At 48.2% G+C, this 15,412-nt stretch overlaps 2 protein-coding genes across 3 annotated transcripts in view; both read right to left on the bottom strand.

The window, feature by feature from the left end:
- Positions 1-535: 535 nt before the first annotated feature.
- Positions 536-6,324, bottom strand: tcp1 (t-complex 1). The gene is made up of 12 exons (XM_027031205.2): positions 6,028-6,324; positions 5,541-5,626; positions 5,321-5,449; positions 4,716-4,813; positions 4,458-4,568; positions 3,897-4,078; positions 3,325-3,451; positions 2,815-2,990; positions 2,493-2,616; positions 2,162-2,354; positions 1,707-1,870; positions 536-962 (listed from the first exon to the last, which is right to left on the bottom strand). The coding sequence occupies exons 1-12, from the start codon at positions 6,098-6,100 to the stop codon at positions 749-751; spliced, it is 1,677 nt and encodes a 558-aa protein (XP_026887006.1). The 5' UTR covers positions 6,101-6,324; the 3' UTR covers positions 536-748.
- Positions 6,325-6,780: 456 nt separating this feature from the next.
- Positions 6,781-15,412, bottom strand: part of LOC113590876 (pleckstrin homology domain-containing family G member 1) — a 39,105-nt gene continuing 30,473 nt past the window's right edge. For both annotated transcript variants that reach the window (XM_035521365.1, XM_035521364.1), the window contains exons 10-18: positions 14,430-14,516; positions 13,811-13,841; positions 13,536-13,625; positions 13,394-13,429; positions 13,257-13,279; positions 12,899-13,069; positions 12,624-12,743; positions 10,187-12,458; positions 6,781-9,958 (exon numbers count right to left, since the gene is read on the bottom strand). In XM_035521365.1, the coding sequence (XP_035377258.1) occupies positions 8,961-9,958; positions 10,187-12,458; positions 12,624-12,743; positions 12,899-13,069; positions 13,257-13,279; positions 13,394-13,429; positions 13,536-13,625; positions 13,811-13,841; positions 14,430-14,516 (3,828 nt within the window). In that variant the 3' untranslated portion in view covers positions 6,781-8,960. The remainder of the gene's footprint in view (positions 9,959-10,186; positions 12,459-12,623; positions 12,744-12,898; positions 13,070-13,256; positions 13,280-13,393; positions 13,430-13,535; positions 13,626-13,810; positions 13,842-14,429; positions 14,517-15,412) is intronic.

Genomic DNA, 15,412 nt, shown 5'->3' with positions numbered 1-15,412 from the left:
AGTCAAAATAATACTTTCTTTGCTCATTTTTGGTGGTAAAAATGACTTACTCCTCCTTTAATCGCATTACAATTGTTACAGATAGATACCCTGAGCTGTAGTATTCAGTTGAACACCATTAAAAAATATATTAAAAAAATGGACAATGCAGCAAAGAACTCGACATCAGAGTCCCAAACACCCTAGGAAAACTCAACACTTCACATTTAACATGCCAACCCACTCCAACACACTTTAAAATTTTATCCCACGACAGTAGCTAAACGACTGGGCAGACTTACAGTAGGACTGCGTGTCCGCCAGCGTTGGATAAAGCCATGTTTCAAGGTGCCCACAAGCAGGTTAACAGATTTTCACTGCAATGTCACCTTGAAGTTTGTTGTTGCTGGTGTTGGTTCCCTTTTCTGTGACCTTTACATAATAAAAGTCCTTCACAAATCAAGACTTGTTTTCACCAGAGGGCATTCTCTACAGGTAATATGCATGTTCAGTGTCTGTGTATAAAAATGAAGGGAGTAATTACAGAATCAAACCATTTCAGTCACACAAAACTGTTTATTTCCTTCCAAGAGAGCAAAACCAAATTGTTAGGTACAGTTCCAATAGTAGACAGCCATGTTGCCACACTAGCAAAAACACACACAAGGAAGTGCATAGACTACACTACAACTGAAAGGCGGCGATGTTCATAAATACAGATGGCTGAGCAGGCCCACGCCAGAACCAGCCAATAGCGAGTAGGTGGGCTTTACTGTTCCAGAGAGCCTGACTGGACGGCATCCTGGTAAGAAGGACCGCCTTCTTTCTGCTCTGGGAAAAGCTTGATGAGGTCATCGATGCGCAGGATGGTAATTGCGGCCTCGGTGGCGAACTTCAGACTCTTGGTTTTGACCATGGTGGGCTCATACACACCCGCTTGCTTGTTATCTCTGGGCTTCCCATTCACCAGGTCCAAACCGATCCTACACACACAGGGAGAGAGACACAGCTCACACTTTACATGGTCCCAGCAGCACAGCTGTTGACTCCAGTTTACAAATCATATGGAAATACTGGAGAAGAGGTTTTGCCTGTTGGCACACTGAATGCATCCATCTGGTGGGGTTTGACCTGTGCACGCCTTACTTTGTAAATCTGTCTCGGTCCAGTGCTGCCCCCTGCTGTTTGCAGGTCAACAGTCCCTGAACAAGTGAGACCAGGCAGTGAAGTGCAGGCTAGCATGCTACACATTTATGAGGCCTCTGTGGTTTATTTATTTATTTCAAAACAAGTGCAACACAGACATTAGAAGACTGCAGAGAACAGAAAAGCAATCGCTGATATTTATCTCATTCTAGTCTCATTATACTGAACGGACAAGACCAAAACCACCTGAATGTCTTAAAGGACATGTCTCTCTCATGCTTATATTACGAGCATCTTACAACCAGAGCTTCTCCATGCACGATGGACGTATTTAACACACGTATGTGTTAGTGGTAGATGGGACACCTGGGACGTGCCTGGTAATACGACGAGCACGTGTGACGGACCGGTGTTGTTGGGTCCAAAAGTAATTTAGGTTTGCTGGATCGTTCGTGTGAGAGAGAGAGAGAGAGAGAGAGAGACACACACACACACACACACACACACACACACACACACACAGAGTGTGTGTGTTCACAGCTCACTACTGACAGGCACGCGTGTGCGTGTATATATCTCACCACTTGAGGTTCTTGCGCTCAGGGTTGACCTGGGCCTCGTTGTGGAAGGCTCTCAGCTTGGCCACCAGGTCGGTGGAGTCCTGAGCTGCGTTCACCGCCAGCGTCTTGGGGATCACCAGCAGGGAGCGTGCGAACTCCGCGATAGCCAGCTGCTCCCGCGAGCCCTACACACACACGCACGGTTTCAGACAAACGCTGCCACATTCAAAATATTTAAAAACTTGATACTTGGTGCACAAGTACATTATGGCTTGTTTTTAGTGACCTATACAGGAGTGACTGTGTGTGTGCGGAGCCCACAGTAAAGGTGTACAAGTTCCCCTCGGTCACTGCCCAAGCTCAGTTTTCTGTCTCCCACGCGTATAACTGCACACACCACCACAGGCACTGCAGCAAATTAAATGGGATCTTTTAACCCCCCAACACACACACTCCCCAACTCCACCACCCCTCACCATGCTAGTGGCATAGTTCTCCAGGTAAATGGAGAGTGCCACCTCTACAGCACCCCCTCCTGGAACCACTGACTTGGACTCCAGCACCCTCTTCACCACACACAGGGCGTCGTGGAGGGAACGCTCCATCTCATCACACATGAAGTCGTTCGCCCCCCGCAGGACTATAGAGGCAGACGTACGTGCTTTCGTACTGGAGGGGGGGGGGGGGGGCAGAGCAAGTGAAGAGAGAGGGGTGGATGGAGAGAGAGAATATGCGTCAATACCAAGCTTTAAAAAAAAAAAAACCGCGGAGTCATGAAATCCAAAAAGTGGCGAGTCACGCTCTTACTTCTTGATGAGGATGAGTTCGTCGTCACACACTCTATCCTGCACAACCTCCTCTGCCTGGCCCAACATGGCCGCCTCAAACGTCTCCTCGCCCTCCAGGTTCGACAGGGACGAGCAGATGGTGGCTACAGAGGGCCAAAAAACAACCACACACACACACAGACGCAGAGAGACCGTAAGCATTCACACACCGGCGACGGAGAACAGAAGAGAAGCGCTTTTCGGCTCCCAAACCAAAACAACATGCGCGTGGCCTACATGTTGACAGAACGCACAGGTTTTGCATAAACAAACTAAAACAAACACTAGTGGGTGGGGTTTACCGCCAGTTGCCTTGGCGATGCGTTTGAGGTCTTTCTTTAGCACCCGCCGAACAGCCATGGCTCCAACGTCCACAAAATACTTCAGGCACATGTCATCGATGCCGCCTGTCGTCAGGACGACGTTGGCGCCTGACGCCAGGATCTTCTGTATGCGCTCCTTGGTGATGTCCGACTCCCTGCGCCATGTGGGGAAAAGGACGTTATCGGAGGGGATCTGCACGACACTAAGGCAAGCCTTCAGCCCAGCGCTGGGACATTAAAAGGTGAACGGTCACTGGTGACTCATCAGTGGTCATGTTGAGTCTTCAAAGAGAGGCGTGTGTGGAGCGTGTTTGACGTATAATGTGTACAGCCTGAACACACATCAGAAACACCAGCGTGTGTATCTGTGAAAAACGGTTCAGGTTGATCATCGTTTATCCCACGCGTATAACTACACACACTACCGCAAGTGTGGCAGCAATGAAATGGGACCGCAAAAGGTCTCTGTGATGCGAGTGTGTGTGTTACCTCTGTCTGATCTGGTCGAGTTTCTCTGGGTCACTGATGACCACCTGCACACCCAGTTTCATCTTGGTCTTCTGAAGGCTGAAGTCCAGGCAGGCGACCTTAGCATTCTGCACGCGCTTCACCATACCTGAGTGCGCGCACACACACACCCTTATTATCTCTCACACTCCACTGACAACATCTAAGCCATCACCCAAAGGCACTTCACATGTGATGTCAGTTACTACACAAACCCTGGCCAAATATCCTAGTTTTCATACAAACATCGTTTTCATACAAAAAAACCCAGGTGGCAAATTCTACGGACAAAACGTCTTAACTTGTTAGGCTGCTAAGAGCGGGCCGTTCTGAACATGGCCGGCGCAATATGATTTGGCATCTGCTGCCATGTCAGCCAGTGTGTCACTATGAACCTCCTGGACTAACGGTGAGGTGCCCACTCCAACAACCCTTGACCCGCCCCCTCATCCGTCCATGACCAGGCAGAGTAGATGTAGAACAGAGAAACCACCGACTGTAGGTCACACACCCCAGTCACCCCCCCACCGTTATCAGATCAACGCATCCTCCACCTTGGGAGCCGACGGTGCAGTTGAGGGCGTAGCCGTTGACCAGGAAGCTCTCCTTCTGGCTCCGTCCGTGAGCCTTCAGCACGTTCACGGAGTTGATGGGGTAGCGCGCCACACCCCTCCCGTCCACAAACTTCACCGCCATGGCGGCGTCCACCACCATGTTCGCAAAGAAGTCTGCATCACTAGCAGTCCAGAGGTCAAGGGTCAACAGCAGACACGCATCAAAGCCTTCCAGTTTGCAGTTACTCCGCTAAAGACAACGTTTACCACATGTGCACTAACACTCTGGAGGCTGACTACATGGAAACTGCACCTTTATCAATCTTGATTAAAGTTTTGGAGAGGATTGAAGTACTGAGATGCAAACATGGCTAACGGCTCAAATCATCTCATTACCTCCAACACACAACCTGCAGAACTAAATCTGTTTACTGATGGCTACATCTACACTAATGACTTGGTAACATTTCTTAACACAGCAGGTGTATTTTTCCTTTGGTCCCAACCAGGGCAGTTCGGTTCAGCTGCTGCCACAGATGCACAGAGCAGCAGAGAGGATACACTCCGATGATCTTGGAGGACATGGATGTCTTGGCAGCATTGACCAGGCAGTCCCTGCCCAGGTCGTCTGTGCCAATGGTGAGATTTTCATTGATGTAACGAACTGCTTCCCTGAAATCAGAAGAAACAAACAAAAAACAGAAGAGGGTGAAAAAAAACCAAAGACATTATCCCAGTGGTCATGAAAGCCTGTTCCAGACACGTGGAGGGCACAGGGTCTGGCTGCCCCCGCCCCCAGCAGAAGACGGCGTCTCTCACTTGCAGGCCAGTCTGTATCCACTGATAATGGAGGTGGGGTGGATCTTCTGTTTCACCAGCTCGTCTGCGCTCTTCAACAGTTCTGCAGCAATGATCACCTGTTCGTACGCACCCACGGGAAACAGCGGCGGGATTAGCACGCAGCCACGAAGGCTGAGAAGACACTGGCACCGCGCTAACAACGTACGGATCAATCCGCTCGTGTAGAGGCGGCAGGAGAGGGGCTGCAGACCTCGTCACACTCCCGACAGGCAGTTCTTCTGTCCTGTTAGCATAGCCACACGCCCTGACTGGCAGCAGAAGGGGGTGGTACTGAAACAGGACACACCTACGCTGCCACCTCACAAAGCCCAGCCAGTGGTGTATCGTAATGGCACTTAAGAACTCAGCATTGTGCTGGAAGTGTAATGAGCCCCACAGCGCGAAGCCATGTGACATCAGGCCAGGACGCCGATTCTCTGCACCTCACATTTCTGAAATATATGTTACGTGTCTCCGAGCAAGTGCTTAAAAAATGAAGGTAACTATAGCAACGGGCCCCCGCCCCAGACTGGAGATGCTGATGCGAATGGCTGTGACCGGCTAACGGGGAGCGGGCGCCTCACCACAGACGTGGTCCCGTCTCCGACCTCCTTGTCCTGCAGGTCTGCTAGCTCACACAGGACCTTGGCCGCGGGATGATCCACCTCCAGCAGCTTCAGGATGGTGGCGCCGTCGTTCGTAATGGTCACGTCCTGGAGCAGGAGACACACAAACGGCCTTTACAGCCCGCGGTGCGAGCGTGGGCGGTGCAGACGCGGCGCTGCGCCAAGCTCCGGTACTTACGCCGATGTCGTCCACCAACATTTTGTCGAGGCCCACCGGGCCCAGCGAGCTCTTAACGATGTTGGCGATGGAGGCCGCGGCCATGACTGCGGGGGAGAGAAGCCGGGTCACACGGAGACAAAAACCGAACAACAAAGAAATACAAACAGCGTGAAACTGAAGCCTGCTGACCGCTGAAAGGCAGCCGGCTAACGGGCGTGACCGGCGGCCCCGCTGCTAACCTCGCCTCTACCTCATCTTAACCCAGCCGCTCCCGCTAGGACCGACTAGCTGGAAAAATCCAACACACGCAGGCGATCCCGCCACATCTGAACCATCGAATCGCGAAAAAACGGCGCAGCTAACGAGCTAGCCAAGCTAAGCTAACGTCGGCGAGAGGATTCCGCGTGGCGCCGGTCCGCACGTGGGGACGCGCGCGCCTGTGAGCCGGTTAGAAGTTTGATTTCTGAGGTCGCCGCCTCCGCGCCGTCCAACCGAACGCGCTTACCGTTCTGAGTCCGCACGGACTCGCCGGTAGTCCTCTGGCCGAGGACGTTTAACGGACCTTCCAGCAGGGACATCTCGCGCAGCCACTTCACGAGCGGAGAAAAGGAAGACGGGCTCGCGCTGCGTTGTGGGTAAAGACGCGCGCGGAACGTTCCAGATCAGCGAAGCTGCTGCAGCACGAGGACAAAACCTACCGCGCTATCAGCGAACGTACGGCAACATACGGGACAAGGACGACGCGTTCACACGTTTGCCTCGCCCGCGTCTGTCTTTGTGTGTTCTGAGTCCTAGAACAGGCTGCTTGGTGAAAAAAGAACTACAATTCCCACGTTTTCTGTAGTTCTCTTCCTGACTGTGGTCTGGTCAGGTTTGCGCGCCCCCTAGCGGCTAGGAGGACTCCTACAGGCTCACGCCCAGAGGCGACTTCAATACCATCTATGCCAAAGACGCGTTTAATTTTTTTTTATTTATTTTTTTTTTTAATGAACTTGATGCTTCATATGATACATTTTGAAAGTTACCAGCAAATCTTCGCAAACCTTTCATCATAAATGAAAGTTTGTCCCAATCAGATTCAGTCAGTTTGGGACTGTAACAGCAGCTATGCTGCAGTATGCAGTTTGGTGTCCGCCTTGAGCAGTCTGCACGCCACGAACTGACCCGGAATGTTTCAAATCTCACAGAGACCCAGCTTTAATCTGCAAAACCACTGGGCCGAGTTAAACTAAGACAAAACAGACACGGTCGCCACAAATAAGTTTTAAATGAACATTTATTTATAGCCTCCCTTACATTTTTCATTGAGCAGTTGTAACCAGGCAGTTAAAAAAAGAAAAGAAAAAGAAAAGTACATTTAATTTAAAATTAAGACCATGGAGGGCTAGTTGCCTATGGCAACTCTTATGACATATCCTAAAACGTACATATCTTTACAGAGTGTTTACAAATTAAAATAAAATGTAGAAAATAAAAATCTAAAAAGTGCAAAATAAAGAACCTCAAATGAGTGATAACAGTCCCCACCAGTGAAACAGGAAGCCACATGTACAAATGGTACAAACAAAAAAATATGTATAAAAAAACTTAGAAATATACTTCATTGATATTACTTACTCATTTTGGTATATTTACATTGAAATTAACAATAGGCCATGGTGTTTGAGAATTTTATTCTAATAAGGTAGTAACCTTGAACAGTGCTTGTGGAAAAAACAGACTCATCCTCAGTAAACACATTCTGAAAACTATCACAGCTGTATATAAAAGCTAGATATTTCAGACAAACTTACATCTGACCTGGAACCTTGCAGAAGTATCATAAACAAAGTATTTCTAAAATGCAAATAAATAAATATCAGAACTTTCCCTATAGCATTTTCAAAGTTAAACTGTGATGCTGCATTTGTTGACAGTGAGTGCGTGGAATCGTTTGACTCAAACAACTGCAAAACTAAACATTACACTAGAAAATGTAAAATGCCGAAATGAAATATGCATCTAATTATATTTTTAAGCAAACCACTGTCTAACATGGTGCTTTTGTAGAAGATCAAAGAGCCTACAATTACAAGATTTATAATTTATTCATGACAATGCTCCTTTTTTGCTTATGATATGTTACTTGTAACAGTTTGAATGTTCTACTCACCACACTGGAACCAAACTTAATTAACCCAATTCTCTGCTGATGATTAATGCAGACCCTTAAAGCTGCCAGGAGCACTCTGTAGACCCTTAAAGCTGCCACGGGTACTCTGCAGACCCTTAAAGCTGCCACGGGCACTCTGCAGATCCTTAAAGCTGCCTTGAGCACTCTTCAGAAATGAGGCATGGCTTGTAGATGACATTGAGGGGAGAAAACAACCTTGATCCAACCAATGGTAAGCAAAGCTAAGCTTTCTTGTCAAACTATCTAAAATATATCTATAACTTGTATATCAATCTGGTGAATTTATATCAATTCCTAATGTACAGCATAGTAAAATATATATTTATGTGTGTGTGTTTGTGTAAAGATGTTTTTTGGCTACTGAAGAAATTGTCATGTAGATATAAGCAATCGAGGACCAAGCCATCACCATCTAATGTTCAACTTTCCTTGGGTAGCTACTCAAAGAAGCAGCCTACATGCTAGACCAACAAATGGCATTTTTACTCATGTTAAAACACCAACTTCAAACTGTGCATCATGTTAGAGAAACACATTACAGTCTTCAACCGCTACACTGAGGGTTTGTATGGCAACGTAGCAGCATCCGCACGGACTGCTGGATTGAGAAATGTGGTTAAGTATTTAAACGCTGGAGGGCGGATATTAGGAGCACCTACATATATATGTGAAATGGGAGCACAACCAGCAGCTGAAATCTGATCCTGTTAATGTTTAAAATCCCACTCAGGTTACAGTCTGCGGCTTCTCAACCTTCAGGCCGAGGGACGGTCGCAGGAGTTCAAGACGAGAAGAGGATTGTGCGAAAAACAGATATTTATATATAGGTAACAGATTTTTTTGCTTTACTCTGAAACTTCTATTTGAAACGCGTCAGAAACTCTAGCGAAGACTGAAGAAAGGTCTGATGTGCAAGTTCTGTGTAGTGCATTATGAGACTTCACATTAGAAAAAAAAAAACAAGAAGTGTCAAATTTTTTATTTGCATTAAGTGTGTGTTTAGTGCGTTGCTAAGTTCCACTGAAGCAGTGATGTGAAACTGGTAACTTTAGGTTTAACTGCATGAATATGATCAAGCGTTATTGTAAAGCATTATTTACAACCCCATGTGCTGTCAGCTTGCTGTGATCCATAAATGTGCTTTGTGTTGTTGCACATTTGTCTAACATTTCATCATGTGTTAGTTCGTATGCACTGTGGTTTTCTCCATTTCCTGCCCACGAGTCACTCCTATATCCCTGCTCCTTACGCAATATCCCTCCTCCTTAAGCAAAGCTGCTGGAACCGAGACACTGGAACTTCTCTCGCAGTGACTGGACGATTTTGGGCTGACCGAGAGCTTGTTGACTGTCATCCGGACTGTTCCATGTATAGTCTTGCAGGGAAGACTCGGGGCTCGCCACGGCCTGCAGTGATGCTGCGGGGCTGTGGGTGTGGCTTTGTAAGGTGGTGGGCGGGTCGAAAGGGCTGCCAAGCCAGCTCTGTAATTGGCCGGGAACAGGGGACTCTGGCTCTAGCATGTCATACTCCTCCTCTGAGCGGATCTCGACGTAATCGTCATCGTCATCGCCGTTGTCTTTGAAGTTGGCCAGGTAGTTCTGGGTGGCGTTCACTGACGGCTGCCTGTCCAGCACCAGCACTTGCTGCGAGTCCCTTAGTGTGAGGTCACATGATGGGGAGAGGTCAGAGGTCACCTGGGCAGAACTGTCAGGAAGGCTGTGCTGCCGAGGCCCCAGGCCGCTGATCCCTGGGTGATCTGCCCGATTACCCATAACCCCACTGTTCTTCTCCTGCTGGTCAGCCAGTGAGGAGGAGGACTGACAGCAGCTGTAGGGCGGAGATTTAGCGTTGCGCTGTCCCAGTGTGCTGTAGATGTGCTCAGAGTCGTCTTTACTCGGTGGAGTCACACAGGCGCTCCAGCGCTGGCTGGGTGGAGTGCATGGGGGAGCTGGGAGGTCCCTTAGGGCTGGGACAGAGGTAGTGGGAGTGAGCTTTTGATTCGGGATCGAAGGCCGGTCTCCAACTTCAGCAGGCCAGGACGCAAAGTCAGAAAGCTCGCCATTGCTGTAGATGCAGTTCATCCAGTCAGCCTCCAGGGCACTCTCAGGCAGGGAGGGGGACGAGGCCAAGAATGGGCTTGAGCGTGAGGACAGTGGGTGAGGGCCTGCAAAGCTCAGTGAGGATTTCAGTACTGGGGTGGAAGGAGGAGGTTCTTTAAACGTTACCTGCCCGTATAACTGAGAATACTCAGCTATTCTGGCACCTAATGGGAGAGATCAGTAACAAGAGAGAGAGAACAAGATTCAGAAATGTACTCAAAGTATTAAATAAAGGCACAATAACTCCTTACAGCCAGTGGCACACAGGCAGAGTGTTCAGACTTCTTGTAGCTTCAGCCCTTATTATGGCTTATCTCTGGGTTAATGAAGCCCATAGAGAGAACAGCTTAAAAGTACCCATGAAAACAGGTTTTAGTAAAACAATGGCTCACCTATAGCTGCTCCGCCCTGTTTCTTCTCTTCCAGAATGGCAGCCAGGTCTTTTGCTTTGTTGGGCATCCTAAGTCTTGCACAACTGGGCTCATGGTCCATGCTCTTCATCTTCAGTAGCTGATTGGCTTTCTTGATCTTCTGGCTGTACTGCCTGGCCATCAAGAAAACCCTGTTCTTACCCTTCTCCCCCAAGTCAAGAAGTTGGTCCTCAGTTAGTAGGAGACTGGACGATGCCAGGGGGAGGAGAGAAGGTTCCAGGCCACTAAACAGTGCCTGGAGCTCAGGGTCCTTCTGGGGAGGAGGATCTTCATCATCAATCCGGAAACTTCCACTGCTAAGCCTGGCTAGTTTATTACGGATACTTTTGACTGTGCCGGGCTGGGGTTCAGGGCTGGAGACTTCAGGAAGGGAAGGAAGGGCAGGTGTAGGAAGTGAAGGTGTAGGAAGGGCAGGTCTAGAAATGGGAGGTGTAGGAAGGGCAGGTGTAGGAACGGGAGGTGCAGGAAGGGCAGGTGTAGGAACGGGAGGTGTAGCAACGGAAGGTGTAGGGGCAGGATGAGAAGGTGTATGAATGGGAGGTGCAGGGGTAGGATGAGAAGGTGCAGGGGTAGGATGAGAAGGTGCAGGAATGGAAGGTGCAGAGGTAGGATGAGAAGGTGCAGGAATAGGAGGTGCAGGGGTAGGATGAGAAGGTGCAGGAATGGGAGGTGCAGGGGTAGGATGAGAAGGTGCAGGAATGGGAGGTGTAGGGGTAGGATGAGAAGGTGCAGGAAGAGAAGGTGTTGGTGGAGATGAAGGTTCTTCAGGCTCATCTATTTCAAATGTAGGTACTCGTACAAGTTTGGGAACACTGAGGACTGGTATTTGAAAGGTGGGAAGGGGTCTGGAGGTTGTAGAACTGGATGATGTTCTGACTTTCCGAACACCCTCTGGCTTTAGAGGAGAGTCAGTGGCTTTGCTTCCAGACTTTTTGCTGGTAGAGTCATGTGCTTTGCGTGAGGAATTGTGTGGTTTTTGCTGGGACTCCTGTGTTTTGGGCTGAGACTTGCATACTTTGGTTGGCGAACTGTGTGATTTGTCTGGAGTATTTTGCGTTTTACGTTGGCAATCTTGTGTTTCATGTGGTGATTCCGGGCCATTGACGGGGAATGCAGCGGGAAGCCTATCGGGTTTCTTCTCATTATCCCTGATGTAGTTTTCCAGATCATTCCAGATCTCATCCACATGCTCTGGTGTGCAATCAGCTCCGGGCTGCTGAGAGGGCATATCTGTAATTATGGGTCCACTGTCCATCTCAGTAATTGAAACAATGGGAATCTCAGGAAGAGGACGCTTAGCCATGTTCCTGTTATCCAGATTTGGGCTCTCTTCAGAAACAAAGGTCTGTGTGTTCTGATTGAGGTCCCTCTCGGATGACTGCAGTTTATCCTGTCCAACCGTTTGACCATATCCTCTCCCTGGCTCAGTGGAACTTGCGGGCAATTCACGGAACACAATGGTGTCATAGATATTTTCCTCCTCCTCCGGTGTGTGCAGGTCACCATGTTCAAACAGCGCCCCCTCTTGACCTGATGACCTGTTGCTTTCAGATGAAGTGTCTGTTTCAACAGGAGAAACGAGAATTTGCGGAGGTACAACTGGATTGATCTCTGTCCCGCCTGAAGAAACGCTGTTAACCTCCTGCTCTTTCCGAATAATTCCCATAGCTTGCAGTTCCTCGTAGCTAATATTATCGTAAACATTCTCAATGTCATCAATCGTTAGCTGTTCAGCCGAGGAAGAGCCGGATATCTCGTTACTTGATGACTCTGTATTGACGTGTTCATCCTCTTCATGGACGGGCCGTTTTGTAGGGCTTCGTCGCTCACTTTGGTTCTCTCCTACGCTACTTGCCCTACGCAGCACTCTGCCCCCACTGGCCGGGAGGTGCAACTGCATCGTCTGGGTCTGTTCCACATGCCAGCTGCAGGGTCGTCCAGGGTGATCACCAGTGGTGTCGTGATCGCTTTCTGCATCATGCCCACTCGTATCGTTCTCGGTGGGCACAAACATCTGATAAATGTCTTCATCGTCATCAACCTGAACGGTCTTTTGGCGGGTGGGAAACATGGCACGCCGCACTCTGTGGTCTGCCCAAATGTTTGGGGCGGAATGGTCACCGCCTGTTCCCAGGAAGTGGGAGATGTGCTTGTGAGGCTGTGTGTCAGGAGGACAGGTCACCCGCAAGATGGGCGTGTGCACCGACTCTTTCTGCAAAGACTCTTTCGCCGTCTGTGAGAGAATGGATGAACCAAGAATATAACACTGCATACATGACACACAGATTCAAACTGTCTTGCAACAGTAAAGATGGGTTCTAAGGGTTCTAACAGTAAAGCTGGGCTAAAACCTGATCTGCAGGGCAATGGGGACCACAGTCATGTGAGTCTGTCTCACCTGTAAATCAGCATGTTCAAGGTTGTGATTCTTCCAGTGTTCGATGCTGTCCACTGACACCTGTGGGTTTAGCCTTTTCCTGCTGCTCTTTCCAGGGACACGCAGCTTCCCTCCAGAGCTCTAAACACACACACACACACACACACACACACACACACACACACACACACACACACACACACACACACACACACACACACACACACACACATTGTGAGTTGCATCCTAAACCTTACCACATGATTTCAGCGGCCAAAGGTCAAACCAAGACTTACCAATCCGCTGTCATCCTCATCATCAGCATCCTGAGGATGTAGTCCATCCTCTATGTCACTGTGGTCACCAGGGTCCAGTGACTCCTGTGATTGGCTGACCAGGCTGCGGGATCGGCCAATAGTGCCCAGATGAACCACTGGAGACAGCAGGGTGGCGCCAAAACTGCTTCGCTGTGATGATTCCAAATCACACAATACCCCGACTCATCCTCCACATTCACATACCCCGACTCATCCTCCACATTTATTAGTTATGGTTTAGTAATACATCATGCTGATTTTAATGATCAGCCCATCTATACATGGGTGAAAGAACCCTTGTTGTACAGATGCTTCAATTAAGAGGAAGGCGACCTACCTTCTGGATGTCTGGACTGGATACTGTTGAGAAGAGAGAGATGTTCATTCCATAACATTCTTGAGACATTATAATGCCACTGAACAACTGCAAGAATATTTTTCACAAACAAAACAGACCTTTGAAGTTTTACTTACTTGCATGTTTGTTTTTGAGTAATTTGGATAATGGTTCTGGGAAGAAAGAGTGAGAAAATTTACAAAAAGGTAAAACCTTTTCAGCCTGATTCTACTTTGTTCTACTTCCTGATTACATTGTTCTACTTCCTGTGAGTCTCACCTGCTTTCCTGCGTGTTCTCCTGGGGGAGGGTCCTTCTTTCATGTTGATCCTGTTATGGCCCTCAGGACTACACTGAAAGCTTGGCTGGTCTACATGGACAGAACACAAACAGACATCCCAGTTTTTCATCCGTCATATTCTAAGACTACAGAATTCTCACCCCGTTCGCTCCTTTTCTTAGTTTTTAACATCACTATAATCGGAATGGTAATGATCCAGTACAGCAGCTGGCCCTGTATGTCAGTAGGACTAGCGTAGTTGGGGTTGGACTTACGCAGATCCATTTCCAGAATGGCCTTTTTAGCCTGCAGAAGACGATAAACAAGAAATGAAAAACACACAAAATTTTTTTTATTTTCTGTCCAGCACAGCGGCGATATTACTGCACCTTCCTCTTCTCCATCTGCAGCCCCAACCCCACTCTCATCTACACCACCACCTCTGTGGCCTGGAAACATGGCAGTGCGCTACACTTCGAGCGCAGGATTTATTTGGGCCACTTCTACTTTTGAGTTTTGGAGGTCTTCGCTTGCGTCAGGGGAGACTTGCATTTATATTCAGAACAGGGTCGGATCAACTGGGTTAAACTGGCCTATAAAAAGCGCTGCATTTTAACACGGTGCAGCGGTTCCCAAAACAGCATGTGACCCAGATGACACAGTTTGCCCAGAGTTTTTACAATTAATGAATGCATAAAAATCCAGCCAGAATAGTGTGTACTAGAACTCCTCATTCCTCTTTCAAAACTGCGGACTACTTTTCCCCGAGATCAAATGGCTCACGCCAGTCTGAATAAGTTTGCAGGGAGCATTTAAGAAGTTTTTCCCCCCCAAAAAACTGATTTAGGACCAGAGTGGCGAAAGTTTGTGTTTCATGTGTTTGTGTGTTCTGACCTTGGCCGGGATTTTCGCAGGATGGTTCTCGAGAATAAGCCTCTTCAGGTGTTGTATCCATGTTCGCTTGTCCTGTTGTGACTTGGCCTGCAGGGGTAAGTAGAGAGAAACCCAACACACCTGCTTTGAGCCATAGCCACCACATCCACAGACTTGGCTCGTCAGTCTAAACTCTGTCCCAGGCTGATCTGGACACACTGCTAAACAGTGACACACATGCTAACCCCTACACACCCACACCCACACCAGTCTAAACCAGTGTCCCAGTCTTTTCACTGTGATTCCTCAGCCCCATCTCATTCATCAGCGCTCAGGTCTGTGAGACACTGCACTGGAGTTCAACTCTCCTCACCTCTCTGTGAGACACACACACACACCACTCTTACACACCCACACTGCTAAACAGTGACACACATGCTAAACATACTCCACAGAATGGCCCTTCTCTCATTCATTATATGAAATAACAGAGTGGCTTAAAGCCAGCTAAGAAGAAGGATAACAGATGGAATACAATGCACACATGAAGCCAAGAGTGAGCTTGAGAGTGAGCCGTGGTGGCTCAGTGGTTAAGAGTGAGCTTGAGAGTGAGCCGTGGTGGCTCAGTGGTTAAGGTCCTCAACTTGGAATCAGCAGTTCAAGCCTCACTGCTGCCAAGTTCTCTCTGTTGGCCCCTGAGCAAGACCCTTAACCCTCGGTTACTAAGTTGTATTCAGTCACAATCGTAAGTCACTTTGGATAAAAGTGTCAGATAAATGCCGTAAAATGTAAATGACAAGTTGCAAGAAAGCTGTGACAAACACACATTTGTCACACACATTATTTCACCTAATATTCCCTTTGTAAGTCGCTCTGGATAAGAGCGTCTGCTTAACACCGTAAATGTAACTCAAATCTCAAGTCAAACATGATGAAAATTAACAAATCATATTGTAAAAAATAGTATTTTTTAAATTAAAAAATCTGAGCATAACATTTAATAT

This window comes from Electrophorus electricus, chromosome 22 (genome assembly GCF_013358815.1).
Source record: "Electrophorus electricus isolate fEleEle1 chromosome 22, fEleEle1.pri, whole genome shotgun sequence".
NCBI classification, from domain to species: Eukaryota; Metazoa; Chordata; class Actinopteri; order Gymnotiformes; family Gymnotidae; genus Electrophorus; species Electrophorus electricus.
Note: the sequence above shows the minus strand (reverse complement) of the source record. Positions and strands in the feature narration are given on the sequence as shown.

Coding starts and splice junctions, on each gene's coding strand:
- tcp1 (XM_027031205.2), bottom strand. CDS start 6,100: ATGTCCCTGCTGGAAGGTCCGTTAAACGTCCTCGGCCAGAGGACTACC. Junction 4,079..4,457: donor TCCTCCAAGATCATCGGAGT/GTATCCTCTCTG, acceptor CTGGACTGCTAG/TGATGCAGACTTCTTTGCGA. Junction 963..1,706: donor GAGCGCAAGAACCTCAAGTG/GTGAGATATATA, acceptor CTGTGTGTGTAG/GATCGGTTTGGACCTGGTGA.